Source organism: Lissotriton helveticus, chromosome 9, assembly GCF_964261635.1.
Source record: "Lissotriton helveticus chromosome 9, aLisHel1.1, whole genome shotgun sequence".
NCBI lineage: Eukaryota > Metazoa > Chordata > Amphibia > Caudata > Salamandridae > Lissotriton > Lissotriton helveticus.
Genome location: NC_136070.1, coordinates 351,272,887 through 351,290,078, shown reverse-complemented (window position 1 = coordinate 351,290,078; position 17,192 = coordinate 351,272,887). Strand labels below are relative to the sequence as shown.

General features: G+C 42.1%; 1 protein-coding gene across 1 annotated transcript in view; it reads right to left on the bottom strand.

Moving 5' to 3' along the window:
- Window positions 1-17,192, bottom strand: part of UNC79 (unc-79 subunit of NALCN channel complex) — a 641,854-nt gene that overhangs the window by 145,934 nt on the left and 478,728 nt on the right. Inside the window, 4 exon segments of the mRNA XM_078660089.1 lie at window positions 2,855-2,893; window positions 5,458-5,598; window positions 10,099-10,201; window positions 10,775-10,858. Coding sequence (XP_078516215.1) covers window positions 2,855-2,893; window positions 5,458-5,598; window positions 10,099-10,201; window positions 10,775-10,858 — 367 coding nt within the window.

Here is a 17,192-nt window from a genome sequence, read left to right as displayed (position 1 = left end):
CAAATCCATGAAATGTATGAATCCTAGACATTCAAGTTGTTCTCTGTACTTTAACTTACTTGTACTTGGACTTAAGGGGATGTCAACAGAAACCAACAGCAAAATCCATTCTCGGTTCAGTTGCCACAGGTCCACTATGATTTTTCAAAGGAATGCAATCTTCAGCTTTTTATGTTCCAGAACCAACCCAGGGAATTCACATTATGATCCCTAGAAATCTTTATGTCCTCGAATTTCAAGAGGAAGGCAGTACAATCTTTTCAGGTCCTTCTCACAGGTTGCAGATGTGAAGTGTAGCAGGGTCAGTTTGCCTGGTAGCCTTTCACAAGTCCAACACTGTTCTGAGGAAGGCTGGCTGAGGGTCCAGCTTTGTAGGGTATGACTAAAATAACAAAATGGATGCTGAAAAATGAATTGACTTTAAATTCCTCCAAGACTGAAGTGTTATTTATCTGTGACTCTTCCACCTGGAATTCTGATTGGTGGCCTACATATCTTGGTCCTCTACCTTCTCCCTCACCTTTTTAACATAGAATCTTGTCACTATTTTCTCTACAAATCTTGCTTTTCAGGACAAATATTTCAAAAATATTTTTCTCCTGCTTTTTCCTCTAAAGGTCAGTAGGAGTGTCAATCAGAGAATTCAGAAAGATTTGAGGAAACCGTGATACAAACATCCATTCTATTAAGCCTTGAATATGGTCTTCCTTGGTATGCTTCTTAAGCAACCTCTCAGTCTTTAGACCAAAAAGAACACCGCAGTGAGACCAAAAAGAACCCCGCAGTGAAGCTTTCTTTGGCACCCAAGAAATAGGAGCCATTTTACCAACACAGATTCAGCTTGCACTGGCTACCAGTGGAGAAAAGATGCATCTTCAAAGCACTGTGCTGTTTTGATCTGGGTTCCCCATATCTCAAGGACATGTTTAATAGATAACATATTAACTATGTTGGACTTGGCTTTTAGAAAACATCGGAAAGCATTGCTGTTTTCCACTTAATCCTCCTTACTCATCGTGTATTGAGAATATCATGGACTGGCACCAGGAGACCCGGTTTGAGTAGCTGCTGCTCTATAAAATGCTCCATTAATCAATCAGACATTCAGCTTGGGTTGACCCTGATAAGAAATTCTATCTTCACTGAAGAACAACAACAACAACCCTTGTAATTACAAAAATGGTGACTATCTGGAGATTAGAGATCCTATTTTTCACTTTTCAGCATTGCTAAGGCAGAAACTGGGATACTGATTAGAAATGCTTCAGTTAATGGCATTAAAACGATAATGATATTGGATTAGCTGATAGACATGGGAATTTTAAGTCTTTTCAGGTTGCACATTCTGAATATGTCCCAAACACAACCAACTTCAGGAAGTATTTTCAGATAACACACTCCCAGATATGTCATTTGAGCTCTGTACAATGAAACTAAACATTGTCCTATTATGTCTTACCTTTAAACCTAGTTCAAGTACAAAATAATAGTTTCAGCCGTTTAGGGAGTGATCTATTTTCCAAACCTACCATGTCTACCTCTATTAACCACACTGAAAAGACTACTGTGCCTTACTATTCATGCCTTTAATTTTTGCATTTCAAAATATTAAATGACTAGTACTAGATTCCCAGCAGAGTGGGTCTCCTTCCTTACTCATTGTGTTGGAGATGCCATAAACCACATTCTGACCTATTGACCAGCTATTTCTCACCACTGATCTAGTATGTGGGGCGAACTAACTGTAAGTGACCTTACATTTTACCAATCTGCACATTTGATAATATTATAATATATATTTCTGATATAGTGGGTGCACCCAACCAAATATGGAGATGGCTTGCAGCTCCATTAGCAGTGGCCAACGTGTGTATCATGAGACAAAAGATTGAAAAATGGTGGGTCAATGCAGTACCCCTTGTAAATACGAGCAGATCTCCAAGTGGATACCTTGCAGATTTTCAAAACCAAAATAATCTGATCTAAAGCGCATGTGTTGCACCTTTATATAAATCCAGGTCATAATTTCCGGAGGCAGGATAGAGTAGCACTGGAGGTCAATGTCACCACCTGTTGGCATACAGGAGCTATTGCAACATCGTCCGTATCCAGTCTGGTGCCAGGAGAGATTCACATGGTGAGGAATCTGAGGTTAGAGATATCCACCAGACACACTCGTTTGTACCATCTAGCCAATCCACACATGCAGACTTGCCCCATGCTAATGCAAACTATATAACCCAAAAATGTTGGCACAAAATTACATTGGCAGAGATGCAATGAGGTACCCACAGGGTATATAACTAAATGGTAAGGAGGAAACAGGTAGACCACATGGACGTGGTAGTCTTTATCTATTAGGAAAATCTATATTTCGACTGAGGCAAACAATTCCCCAGAACATAGAGATTCTGGAATAAATATTTCGAAAATATTATTTGAAAATGTGGAATTCTACTTGAACTCTTCTTTTGATACATTACGTTTCTCTGTTGCCTTTGATAGTTAACCATAGGGCCAAGCAGGAAATAGCACTATGAACTGTTGACATTCAGTCAACTTTCCTGTACTCAGGCCAAAATGTGAAGACCCTTTTTGAGGAGCAGCAGAATGGGGAACGCTCACATTTCTCTCCTGAACAATAAAATTAATGCTTACTTGGTTTTTGCATAGCGTTTACAACCGCAGTTTTTAGCACGGTAAATAAAATATGTGACTTATACATAATTCATAATATTCAGTCTACCGAATTCAGAAGGATGACCACCTAGGAAGTCTGAAGTGATGCAAATAACACACACTCTTATGAGCAGGAGGGCAGTCTGACAAGATTTTAGATATATGCATTACTCACCTTTCTGCTTGATTAGAAAAACTAGTACTTGACGCCAATCTAAAGTTAAAAACAAAGGAGAATACTTTACAAACCAGACACATTTTTAAAGTAATGAGCTACTAATGTAAAATTCTGTGGAATGGTCGCACAAAGCATATTGTTCTTTACGAGACACGGGAGGTGTAAGTGCAGGATTGTGTTACAAATAACGGGCATTCTTGGATTTAACACTGATTTTCTTGCGCTAAGCAGGCAAAAGCAAAACATTCCTAACAACATGATATCTTTCCAGCAAGCTATCCCAGCCGCGGCCGGTAGTGGGAGTACTGGCCGGGCGGTGACGTGGGGAGGGGGAGGGGCAGGGTGGAGGTAGTAATGTATGGATTACGGACTTTAATAGGTAAGTAAACATAAAAATAAATAAAACGAATTTCGTTGCTTGCACTGCATCACCAAATGCGATGCAGTGCAAGAAACGAAATTCGTTTTATTTATTTTTATGTTTACTTACCTGGTAAAGTCCGTAATCCATACATTACTAACCCCCACCCTGCCCCTCCCCCTCCCCACGTCACCTCCTGGCCGGTACTCCCACTACCGGCAGCGGCTGAGCTATCCCCTAGGAAAGAAACTAGTGTCGCAGATTATTCACCAACACAAGAAAACTAAGGATATTTTTGGTGTAGACAGAATTAAAATACACACTATTGGCTCTCGTCAGGAGGCGGCTTGCACCAGCTCATTTCTCCTGTTAGTGCCACCTAAAACAGAACCAACTACTAACCATGAAAGTGTGGAAAGAGTGTGGCATAATGGCCAGAGCTTCCGACTTCGGAGCTGGGGAACCAAGTTCGAGTCTCAGCGTCGGCTCAACATAATGTGAGTCTGGGCAAATCACTTAATCTCCCTGTGTCTACCATATATGAATGCGCACTTAAATGGTGCTCATGAAAAGCACCGGTGTTGATGATTATGTGCCGTGCGGAGCACCTCACACCACTGGCTCAAATTAAGCACTGGTTTGTCCTCCTTTCAAAACCACTGTTCAATAAAACAAGCTTTCCACCAACTCCGGCAGCTACATCGCAATTTTCATTAATATGGCACACAAACCAATGTACAGTGGGGGACCTCCTTGGGAACTCAAGTAAGTTAATTTATTAAATTTGAATAAGGAAAATACAAGCATTCTTTTACCTGTGCTCGGTTGGCCCTGTAGCTTCAATGTTTCTATCCTCTTTCCAATTAAAGTTTCCCATGGCTTTTTTTTAAGCTCTTCCACGTATGAAACCTGGAGTAACTAAACTATAATAATACAGAGTTAAACTTGGTTGGTTGATAGGTGTGCTTTGGGGAAAAATTTGCTTAAATAGGTACCATATGCCCAGAAATGTCTAAGCAATAGTGTCATCTATGTGCAGACAGGCTAATGGGTTCTGGAGGATTAGGACGGAGGATTATCAAGTAAGAGACAGATATGCCCACCATTTTACTGAAGCTTTTTAATGTACAATGGGTTAGCCACACTGATGGCCAACTGGGAATGTGTTGTGTCAGGTCAAGTGTTGTCTAGGTGCCAAATACACAGTGCTTAATTTGAAACGGTGATTGCAGGGTGAGCCCACCGGGACTTATTTTTGGGGGCCAGCACTTATTTTTCCTCAACAGACTGTAATTGAGAGGAAGAGAGACAAAATCACACAAGGATGAAAGAAGGAAGAAGAGAAAGACGGGAAAACTGTGACAAAGAGAGACACCAGGAATGAAAAAGAACCTCTAGGAATCCTTGATATCCGGCCATACTGACATTTGATAGCATTAGACACACGCTCCTGAGCAAAACATTGTGACCCGGCACTTATTCTTGTACAAATTGTACAAATAAAGCACTTTAAAGCCCCTACAGCACTCCATGCTTGTCATGCTTGCTTTGCAAAGCACTCATAAGTCCTTGTTACAAGTGACCAGTATTTTCCCCACTCCTGGAGTTACAGATATCCAGGATATCAGTAAATCTGGGGTGGGAAAAAACTGGGCTATTACAAGGCAGAATCTGAAGACTCCCTTTAGAAATAATGGATTACAAGAGGAATTCCAGGACTCATTTCTCTGGTAATTCCTCATTTTCCGCTGAATTTTCAAACAGAGATGCTGGCTGCCTTAAGGATTCAAAATCTTTGTAAAATTAATAGATCTGCTGAAACACCCAGGATCTCATTATGGCGATGGGGGTCGGTAAATGCTGTTACCTTACCAGCCCCATCGAAATGAAGAGGTCACTTGTACTTAGGGTCATAGTCTATTCTGTAGGCATAATTCCTAACAAACATGGATAATTTCAGTTTCAACCACCAATGGCCTTATTTAGAGATGAGCGGCCACAAAAAATCCTACTGCTTGTGGTGTAAATGTTAAATATGGAGGTGCATCTTACAGTGGAATTTCTTACAGTGCACTGTCCCAGCCCAGCAGTGGAGAACATTCCACCTGTGCAGGTTTAGAAATATTAGTTCCAGCCAGAACCAGTGGATTTCTACAGTGGTTTTCCTTACCAGTCATTGATATTTGGCATATAAAATATGCGTGGAATATATAAGCTGTGTAGTATGTGCAGCACCTACCTTCCCACAGACTGCATGATGTCCAAGAGTAAAGGAGCAGCCAAGTCTGGGCTCAGGTGGATGAATGTTGAGAGTACCACAATCGCAAGACCTAGCGTTTCCTCGTCATATTCTTCTAGTATCGCTCCACAGTCATGGCACCTGAAATGAAACAATACACTCTTGAGTATTCTCATTTGCAACCTTTCTGCCCTGATCGCAGCTACCGATGACATCCGAGCCCTGCTCGACAACGGAGAAACAGCGGCCCTCATCCTCCTGGACCTCTCCGCGGCCTTCGACACTGTCTGCCACCGTACCCTAGTACAGCGCCTCAGCAACGTCGGAATCCAGGAAAAGGCACTGGAGTGGATCACCTCCTTCCTCGCCGGAAGGACACAGAGAGTCCGCCTCCCCCCGTTCAGATCGGAGGCCACCGAAGTCATCTGCGGCGTTCCTCAAGGCTCCTCACTCAGCCCAACACTCTTCAACGTCTACATGAGCCCCCTCGCAGCCATCGCACGCCAGCACAACCTGAACATCATCTCCTACGCCGACGACACCCAGCTGATCCTCTCCCTCACCAACGACCCCGCCACCGCCAGAGCCAACCTGCACGAAGGGATGACAGACGTTGCCAAATGGATGTCGAACAGCCGCCTGAAACTGAACTCGGATAAGACGGAAGTCCTCATCCTGGGATCCTCACCCTCCGCCTGGGACGACTCCTGGTGGCCCCCCGCCCTGGGCAGCGCACCCAAACCAACTGACCACGCACGCAACCTGGGCTTCATCCTGGACTCCTCCCTCTCCATGACCAGACAAGTCAACGCCGTCTCCTCGTCGTGCTTCAACATCCTTCGCATGCTACGTAAGATCTTCCGGTGGATCCCCACTGAGACCAGGAAGACGGTCACCCAGGCCCTCGTCACCAGCCGTCTGGACTACGGCAACTCCCTCTACACCGGAACCACCGCCAAACTCCAGAAGAGACTCCAGCGGATCCAGAACACCTCAGCACGACTCATCCTGGACATCCCCCGCCGCAGCCACATCTCCGGACACCTGAGAGACCTGCACTGGCTCCCGGTCAACAAGAGAATCACCTTCCGGCTCCTCACCCACGCACACAAAGCCCTACACAACCAAGGACCAGGATACCTCAACAGCCGCCTCAACTTCTACGCTCCCAAACGCCAGCTTCAATCGACCAGCCACGCCCTCGCAGCCGTCCCCCGCATCCGAAGAGCCACCACAGGAGGAAGGTCCTTCTCCTACCTGGCCGCCAAGACTTGGAACTCCCTTCCGACCCACCTCCGCCTGACCCAGGACCACCTCGCCTTCAGGAAGCAGCTCAAGACCTGGCTGTTCGAGCAGTAGCGGACCCCGTCCCCCCAGCGCCTTGAGACCCTCCGGGTGAGTAGTGCGCTATACAAATGCTCTGATTGATTGATTGATTGATTCTGTTTCCTGAGTTATAGGTAGATCCTACAGGGGAAGCACTGTGCTTCCCCTGTAGGATAGAGGACACTCTATCCTACAGTTTCACTCTCTGGTGAATGGTTGTGCCTACATGTTAATATATAGCTATTCTGGGTATTTGAACTATTGTACTGAGTGGCTTCTGTTACAGCATTCACCTTGATGAATCTTGTACCACTGTTTACCAAATAGCAATGCTATCAGCTTGTTTATTTAGACCAGTGTGATCATGTGTTTCTGTTGTTATGCTATAATTTTCTTTTGTGAAATGATTATGTTGATCTACTCATGCACAGTACTTTGACACCTAAATTGTCTTAGTCCAACCTCACCAAAAATCACAAAAATATAGCTATACGGGTTAAGAAGATACCACCCAGAAACTTCAGTGAGCTCACTTGGTGAATCCTGTCTGCACTTATTCCGGAGTTTTAGTGTACTTTAAAACAAAAAAAGTCCTGCACAGTTAGAAAAGGCCCAATAGGGCAGAGTAGTGCTTTTACGTTTTTCTAGCAGCATGTGGATGAGCACAGGGGCTCAATGTGCAAAGTACAATTCTTTTTGCCAAAGTATGATATATAGAAAGAAAATGCTACATTTGCAATGCAGACAATAGCATGTTCATGTCTGCTATGCCGTAAATGTATACAGGAGATATTTTGATTTTTTAAGTCTGTACCACAGACATTTTAGAAAAACTATGTTTTGTAATGCAGAAAGAATTGAAACTGTGTATGTGCAGTTCACAAGCAGTGAGAGGCCAGAGCAAGGTTTAAACATGCTGATGCTGAAATCTTTTACTTTGCCCCTCTTCACAAACTAAACTTGGTAGAAAAACTGTATCTTCTCCTATTGTTATCATACTGTGTACTAAGGAAAGTAGTGATTCGATTATATCTGCTGTGATAAGGGACCACAATGAACAGGCAAGTGGCCATTCTGGTAGTAGTGAAGTGTCAAAAAGAAAATACAATGTCATGCTGCTCTGTGCCAGTGTGCTGCCTCCAGGAGCGGCCTGTGCAGGTAAGAGCGGTGGGGCGGCATGGGGGGGCATGGGGGGGACTCGACAGACGACGAGGGTAATTAAATAAATAATACATTTTCCCTTGTCATTGTCTGGTGAGTCCTTCCCCCACCACTCCTGTTTCTATCTCTGTTTATTATCAAAACAAAAATCAAAACACTGGCCTCCAGGCACCTGTCTTCCAGAGCAGCATTAACAAATTGTCCGAAAAAGGCAGGGATTGTCCCACCACTCCTGTTTCTATCTCTGTTTATTATCGAAACAAGAATCAAAACACTGGCCTCCAGGCACCTGTCTTCCACAGCAGCATTAACAAATTGTCCGAAAAAGTCAGGGATTGTTCATTGGGAGTGTGGTTCAGAATTTTCGGATGCCAAAATTCATTAGGTGACATTTGCAGGTCAACCCCAACTTAACAGGAAGACCTTGACTATTCCAGAGTCCATTTTTAAAAATTTAGGAATTTGTAATTTGCTGTTTCCAATTGATTTGCATTAATTCCGTGAAAGATACTGATTTCTAGATTCCTTTAGTCGTTTTATCTTTTGTGTATATGTGAGCAAATGGCTTCATTTCATGAACGTGATTTAGAGTTTCTATTCCCTATTGCTTTTACTACATTACATCTTTGATGTGTTGATACTTGCACCCGTCGCATTAATCTCAGGTCAAGTCTGGAGCACAGCACACACTACCTAACACTGAGACAAGGGCATTGATCTAGCCTGGCAAGGTTACTTTGGGAGCTTAGCTACTGCATGTATTAAAGCCTTTGCCAACCGTACCCCCTGGGCCTATAAAGAGGAACGCTGAAAACCCTTTTCTCTCTACCTTACTAGTATTTACCTGATGTGCCTTAGGGCCTGATTACTTGTTTGGTCATCCTGGAGTGGTCCCCCACGCCAACGCCCCGCTCCAGGACCAACTACTTTGACTGGTGGCCGGCTGCCAGATTAAAAGTAATCTTGTGGTCTGGCAGGCTGTACTTTGGCATTCCCACGGCAGTGCCTGAGAAAAAGGCACAGCAATGGGACCGCCAAAGGTGTTTCAGCACGGCATGGACTTTAAATTTCATGCCATGCTGGAACAGGAGGTGAATGCACACAGAGGGGACACAACATGTGCCTCCCTGCAGTCACTCCTTAGCCCTGAGGCAACAAGGGGCCCTGGAGGACTCCATTTGTTTCTTCACCGCCACAGTTTTCATGGCAGCCTCACTGCCACGAAAACTGTGGCAGTGAGGAAACTCCAAATATGCTCGGCGTTCCCGCAGCGGCAAGCATCTAAGAGCATCTGACCACCGTGCCCCAGCCAGGGATCGTGGACCCCTAGCGGTTGCAGCAGTCTTGTGGAGGTGTGACCGCCACACTCAAAATGCGGCGGTCCGACCATCAGTTCAGCAGTTTCCGCCACTACTCCGCGAGTGTAATCTTAATCAGGCCCTTACTAGGAGCAAACTAAACCAGGGACATTCATGTTTATTAATCAATACCGTTCCTTGAGAATTCAAGTCTCTACTATATTGCTCTATCCATTGCATATAGCAGGAATAATATAACTGCCCATCCACTCTATCTGTTCTCCGATTTAGATGTTTTAGGAGTGGGCATCTTTAAACAATGACACCCAATAAATGAAACAAGCCAAACTGAGAATACAAAGTAGTGTAATACTCTTCACAGCCACACCCCTAGTTCAACACAACTTATTAATGTTCCTATCTGAAATATAACATTGAATCCAGAGGGGAAAATTAACGAGCCAATGGGAAAGGAAGGGGTTCATTTGATTTCCTGCTAGAAAGCGATGGGTCTGCGATTACTCGGGTCTAGGTCTTTGAAGATGACTAAAAGGGATGAGTGCAGGCTCTTAGTTTGCCAAGGACAAAGTGAAGAGCCAAGTCGTAAGTCATGTAAGCCTGACATGGAATTGAACCTACCTAAAACGTGCCCATCTTACAGGGGGCAAGCATGTTGGGACATCTCTGTCACACTTCTCCATTTTCTACTGAATGTGCCACATTGTCATGCTTGTCAAAACCCTTGTTTTCTTTCAAATTTTTCAACTAGACACCTCCATCCTAGAAGGTCATTAAATTCCACTACTTCCCTGAAGCAGGTACACAGCCACTGTTCTAAACCAGAAGATGTTCTTACTTGTCAGTCATCACAGTAGGCTGGTCATCGGAGAACTCCTCAGGAGCAGGCACAAACATGCTGACTATGCTTGGGGCAGACAGCAAGCTGGACTTTGTGGCGCCTGTAAAGTAAGGAAATAAAAGACATTCTTACCATGAAGGAAAACTTGGAAATGATTTGAATAGAAAAAGCAGCCATTCCTAAAAATTAGTGGAAGCACACCATAAATAAGGCGAAGACAATCAACGGCCTTACTTCAGGTCTGGTTACAAAGGAAACTAACAATGCAGCATAACTAAAGTTGTTCAATAAATAAATTACGAAGCATTCACCAGATTTGCTCACCATCACTAGAGCAATATGTGATATTACAAAGGGAAATGATGTTGCTTTACTTTACACCGACAAACACTCCGCAAAATGAACCAATAGGGGAGCTTTATTTATATCGCTCAAAATGCGCGTATTTCCAATAATTAGCATTGCATTTTCCGTAATCACCTTTATGGAAACCAAAAGCTATGATTTTCCTTATTACTTGTCTATACCTGCTGTTGGTCGTTAGTATGCACTTACTATTCTGATTGCACCTTGTTGGGGGCACTCTGCAATCAGAGACTAATGCCTGCACTGCGTGACGTGTTCATCACTCAGCGGAACGTTACCCGGGGCGATAAGTGAAAGGTACACTTACCGATCTGGATATAAGGAATGCTGGTCCTCCCCATGGACACTTCGGAAATGCTGCCAAGCACCTCATGTGCAGCTTTCTGTTCTTCTTGAGAGGAAATGCAGAAAAATAGAGAAATCAATTCTTAAGGAACTGTAACACTTTTGAAAAATAGAAGTTCTACTTATTCAGAATGGAAATTTAGAACAGGAGGCATATGATTTTGTAAAATACAATCAACTACATATTCCCTATTCCTAAAAAAAGAATATGGAATGCTCTTTCTCCCGAAATTAGAAAGAACCCCTCGACCACCTCATTTAAAAAGAAGTCAAAGGATTGCTCCTGAATAGCTACCTGCAACAATGCTCCTTGTAGCCACCCAAAGTAAGATTTATTTCTTGTCTACAGATCTGGCCTAACTTTCTACTATGCAATTTTTTGTTACTCTATATCTATTGTGCTACTGCTGTTATTTTTTCGCATGTTGTTGGTTTATACTTTTAGTACCTTTATCTGATTACACTCCAGAGTAGAATTAGAGCAGTATGTGGAATCAAGGACAGGTGCTGACCATGCTATCCCTGAGACATGCCTAAAACTCACACTTCGGCTTTAGAAATCAGTAGTCAGCACATTTCACAAGCGTTATATGTTCATGCATATGGAACAAGTAAATACAGTTGTTTAATCCTCCTTTTTCTCCCTGCGTGACATTAGAAAAATCGCACAATTTCTACAGCCAGATATATTTGAGACAGTGGTTATGGCATTAGTTCTTTTGAGAATAGACAACTGCAGCTGGCTTTATTCTAACCTGCCTAAGAAATACTTGGAAAAGTTGCAGACTGTACAAAATGAGGCAGCCCGATTTATTATGAACATCCCTAGACACGGTTCAATCTCCCGCGCCATCAACAGTCTTCACTGGTTGCTAGTGAGAAAACATTTTAGGCCAGATGTATGACCATAGCATTTTGCGACTCTCAAATTGCAAGTTGTATTTTGCGAGTCACAAAATGCTATGTACATTTTCTGAGACACTGTTTGCGATTCCCAATGGGCTCGCAAATTGCATGCCTCATGAATATTAATGAGGATGTCGCAATTTGCCACCCCATTGGGAATGGCTAGCACTCCCAGATATGGTGGCCTGCTGGGGTCAGCAGACAACCATGTCCGGGATTGCTTTTAAATATAGCAGTGTTGTTTTTAAATGCAGCCCGTTTTCCTTAAATGAAAATGGGATGCAATTAAAAAATAGAAATGAAACTTTTCCATTTAATTTTTTTAAGGCAGGCATTGGTCCCTGGGACCTCTGCCTGCCCTTAAAAAATATTTGTGCATGCATTCACAAAGGGGAAGGGGTCCCCTGGAGTCCCCTTCCCGTTTGTGAGTGTTTTACCACTCTTCTGAGAAGGGTGGTAAACTGTGAGCGTTTTGCAACCGCAATTCCACTCGCAAAACATTCATACATAGGTTCTGGAGTCGCTATTAGGAAGGCATGCCCTTGGAACGCCCCTTCCTAATAGCGAGTCGCTAACTCTATTTTGTGAGTCGCAAATTGTTTGCGACTCACAAAATAGGGTTGGTACATGGGCCGCGCGTTTTCTGCGGTTGCAAACGGGCCTAAATCCCACTTGGACCGCAAAAAACGGTCGTTCATCTGGCCCATACTCTTTAAGGAATTCTCTATAGCCTATAAGGCTTTGCAGGGCCAGGGCCCGATTTACTGAAGAGATAGACTCAGATAGTATCTTCCAAATAAGACTCTCCATTGGAGCTCAGCTCCAGAACTGATTGTTCCCCCTCACAAATGAGCCACCTGGGGAGGAAGGAGCCTGATACGGTGCACAGCACTATACTGGAATTGGCTCCCCTGGGAACTAAAAAATGCAACCTCTTTGCTTAAGTTCAGGAAGGACCTAAAGACCTGGCTTTTCACCCTGGATCTTTGAGCAGCATACAAATGTTCCTCTGTCCCTTCTGTCAGAGGTAGCACCAAGACGCCTCCAGGCAATTGTTAGCACTTTACAAAATGTAATCAAACCAAATCAATTGCATAAAAGCAACATATAGCAGGATATAAGCATTGTTGATGCCAAAAGGTCTGGTTTATACCAGAAATAAGTCAGTATACATGCACTTTGTCACTCATCATTGCACTCATGCGTACATTCATTGACCCACTGATTTATTAATGCAGTCTACTATCCACAATAAAATACCCATATGAATTCAAAAAGCATATACATAATAAATCAAAAAGAAAGCATACCACCTAAATGTGACGTGCATATGTTTAAACAATAAAATGAATTAATGTAGTTTTCAGCTGTCTTAGAGTAGTATTGTACATAATGTATCATTGTTTTAAAGTTCCAACAAGGCACCCTATTCAGAATCATATTGGAGTGGTAAAACATTAATACACAATGCAAAATCCCACTCCAAAATGGCTGCTCAATAAACATCAAATAGATCTCCATCTTGAAGCAGTGGCACTGTGGGATGAGGTGCACTAAAGATGACAAAATGTAGGGCAAGCTCCCAATAACATTCTGAGGAGCAGAACAATCCTCTGAAAAATAAATGAAATAAAACAAAAGCAAGACAGAAATTAAATTGGACCTATAAAAGATGAAAATGGAAAACTAAGTAACTAGTTCACCAGCCCTGGCACTGAAATGCACTCATTTTCAGGCAGTTGTGCACAACATGATCAGGCAAAATACCATCACTCACAGGGCATTCTCCCCTATGCTATATGTTTTCATGGGTCAGAGCTAAATGTGAATGGCATTCAAAGAGACCAATGGAAGAAGAGTACTGATCCAAAGCCTATTTATGTATGTATGCATTTGATTACGAGAGCCTGGCAGACGACTCAACCTATCAGGCCCTCATAAAATAGTCTTGCAAGGGTTATTAGAGTGTAAATCTTCTTTCGCTAGGGTTTGCCAAAAGGGTAGACAGTACTAAAACCCTTGTCTACTAAAATTATCTGTGACATTCCAAGTAAATTAATATGCGTCTATAGGCTTTACCAAGAAGCAATAACAATCCACCAGTTAAGGCCTATTGACCTTAACATACTTTTTTCACAATAAATCCATCAACCCTACTGAGTTTTCATAATGAATAGTTTGGATCTATGACATTTCTACAAAGTGCCAATCAGGCCTGTCACCTTTACCCCCGAAACCCCTGCCAACTACGGTAATCTGTGAGATTCCATGTAACGAAATATCTCCCTACCAGCTTTAACCCCATTCCACCTTTACATATGCTTTTCACAATAAATACAACAAGGCTACTGCCTTTGTAATAACTTTTGATAATCGATAGACCAGGCCTTTATCATTGACTTATCGTTTTTAGTGAACTCAGTAATGTCATGCTGAGTATAAGTTTATCGCAAGGTTGTATGACAGAATCCTGTTTTACAACGCTGGCATTAGTATGAACGCATTGTTACGACGTGTTCCTGTAGCATGCATGCTACGACGACTTGCCTTACGGGAGTGCTGGACTTCGGAATGGTATAATTTACTATTCCAACTCCAGGCGGCGCAACAGTAGGAAAGGTGTTGGACTTTAAACCCAATACCACTCCACCGAGGTAACCCTTAAAGCAAGTCGTTGTAACGGCGCGTTCGTACTAATGCCGGCATTGTAACGGCACAGCTTGATTCGGGCTTCGTAATTATGGATGCTTCCCTATCCACAATGTAAAAGGTGCACTATAAGCACTTATTTCAGCAGAAGCATGTAACTTCCTAAATCAAATGCTGTACTAAAGGGAATCAATGTGTGGGCAGAACCCAAGCTCTCTCTCTCTGTAGTGCCTCTTAAAGCTCATTTTCTGTTCATCACATAAGGTCAGGCTACAGCTACGCTTACAAACCAGATCTAAGAAGCAGTTAAGGAAATACAAGAGATGTCATTTCTATTGAATGAGGAACATTTATAAGTTACCTCACGAAATAGTGTCAATGTTTGTGTTATATGCACTTTATGCTTAGGAACAGTCTAGGCAATCCAGATCTTAGGCTTTGGAAGACAGGTGGCATAGTCTCATTTAGAGTACATTGGATGGTCCATCAAACCACAGTCTTCATGTGAGCTGTGTCAACAGTAATTCATCGAGCTGTAAATCATTTGCAATCAGCAAAGCACTGACTCACTTGGTAGAGCAACAGAGCAACCCTCTAAGGAAAAGGAAATGCATGCAGTGCTATGCTTAGCAAACCAACCAAATAGCAATCCAGTTAAACACTGGAGAGAAAATTAAGTACAAATAATAATATTTCAATGGAAAAGTGGTACACAAATGATGAAAATAATAGAAATAGTTGTTACATAGTACTTCAAACCACATTTCTGTCATTTCTAAATATAGTAAATAATAGGTGTTACGGTTACATAAACTAACAGTACTTAATTTAACAAAAGGATGGAATGCTGAGTCACCTTACATTGAAACATATAAACGGACAAAAAGTTATGATAAAAAAACTTAATGGCACCTCAGAAAACAATTTTACGATCATGTATCAGGGAAGTGAGAATACAGTGGAAATGGATCCAATAGTATTACAGAGAGTTAAACTTAAATTAGACACCTTTTCTGACCTTCCACAAGTGCAAAATGTTAAACACAGCCTGGTGGTTATAAGTGATGGATTGTACATTAATACATATGGAAACTTGTGGACTAAAAACAGGTGCACCAGGGTTTACTTGGAAACTTCAGAGAGCAGAGCTCCCACTAACCCAACATGTCTTTCAGAAATGGTCTTTGAAGTTCAAACATCCGGTTGAAAAAGATCTAAGCCAGACATAGTCACAAAGTAAATGGTGCTCAAAAATCTTCTGCAGGGCAAACATGATGGCTGCAATTTACATTGCTCCAGGGAGGAGGAAAATATGTTTGATTAATAAGGACGTTTTGATTAAAAAACTCTAAGCCTGACAAGGTAACTTTTACATGTTTCTGGAGCTCTAGGCACTCCAGCAGATTGAAGTCACAAAGAGTAAACAACGATAGCTCCACAAGGTCTGCTTCACTTTTAAAATCTCAGAGTTAACTTCTAGTGGCTATGTTTGAGTCAGACCTGGTTGCTAAAATATTGATAAATTTCACAGTTTGAAGATGGATGTTTCTGGTTTGAAACATAAATGCAATTTCATCTGCCAGACCAGGGATTCTTGTATCTTAATCTTTGAGTATAATTATCTAACAGACCCCACCATTGGTCATAATGACCTTTGTTAGTTGACAAGGAGACGGGATAACGAGCTGTCATTTACATCAATTACCATGAACAATGAAATCTAATTGGAGCTTCACAAAAATCAACAAATGAGGTATATCGGCACTAACTTTCATCCATCGTCAGGCCGCAACGAAGGATGACTATGGCGAAGGAGGACGGCTTTTTGAAGGTCCATACTTGGTGAATAGGATAACATTTAAAACCCATCATGGATTATTATTTGGAGTACCACAGAGGGCTAGATATACTGGTAATAAGGTTGTGTTAGCGATGTAATCCAGATTTAAGTAATATTGAAGAAATCTCTCAGAGCATCATCTACACAAACCCCATATGTCCATGACATAAAGGAGCACTGAAGAAGAGGTCCTGAAGAAGGTGAAGGCCACTGAAGCATGCGTTGGCCATGTGCTGACTCCTTTGGCCAAGACACATTGATGGAAAAAGGAAATTGTGTCTCCTCATTGTGTCTCTATTAGGAATTCTGGAGACTATGAAATAGTGTGTGGAGGATATGGTATTGAGTGATTGGTGTGATTGGTATGAATAGTATGGATGTATAATCAAGGGTTTGGGGCCTTTATTTTAACTCTTCTGTCTAGAGACTGAAAAAATCGTTACTATGGAATATTGTTCTTTAAATGTAAACCTCGATATATAAGAAGCAATTTTGTTAAATTCATATATCAATGGAGTTTATTCATTTTATTGCTATGAATTTTATATGAATATTAAATAAAGAATTAAATAAAATGAATATCCTTTGAAACATAGTGGGTTAGCAACAATCAAATGGACTGATTCATGGTAAAGTAATCGGCTAGTGTTTTAAAAAAACATTTTTTAGCAGATACTGATTTGTTCCCCCTTTCCTGAGTCACCAGATATATTTTGGGGGTACCATTCATAAATGGTTCCAGGAAGGTTTACAGTCTATGACCAGGCTGTATCTCAGCCCATTACAAACAGCAGTTTCAATAAAATCCAACTGCATTCTGTTAAAACATCCTCCAGATCTACATATGTGACCCATGGTTACAGGGGTTCTTCTCCCTATATTCATTTGCTGACAGGTCACACATCTGTAGCACAACTCCTCAGCTAAAACTCTAAATCAAAGATTAAACCAATGTTGCCTCAACAGTCTCACCATGGCATTCCTT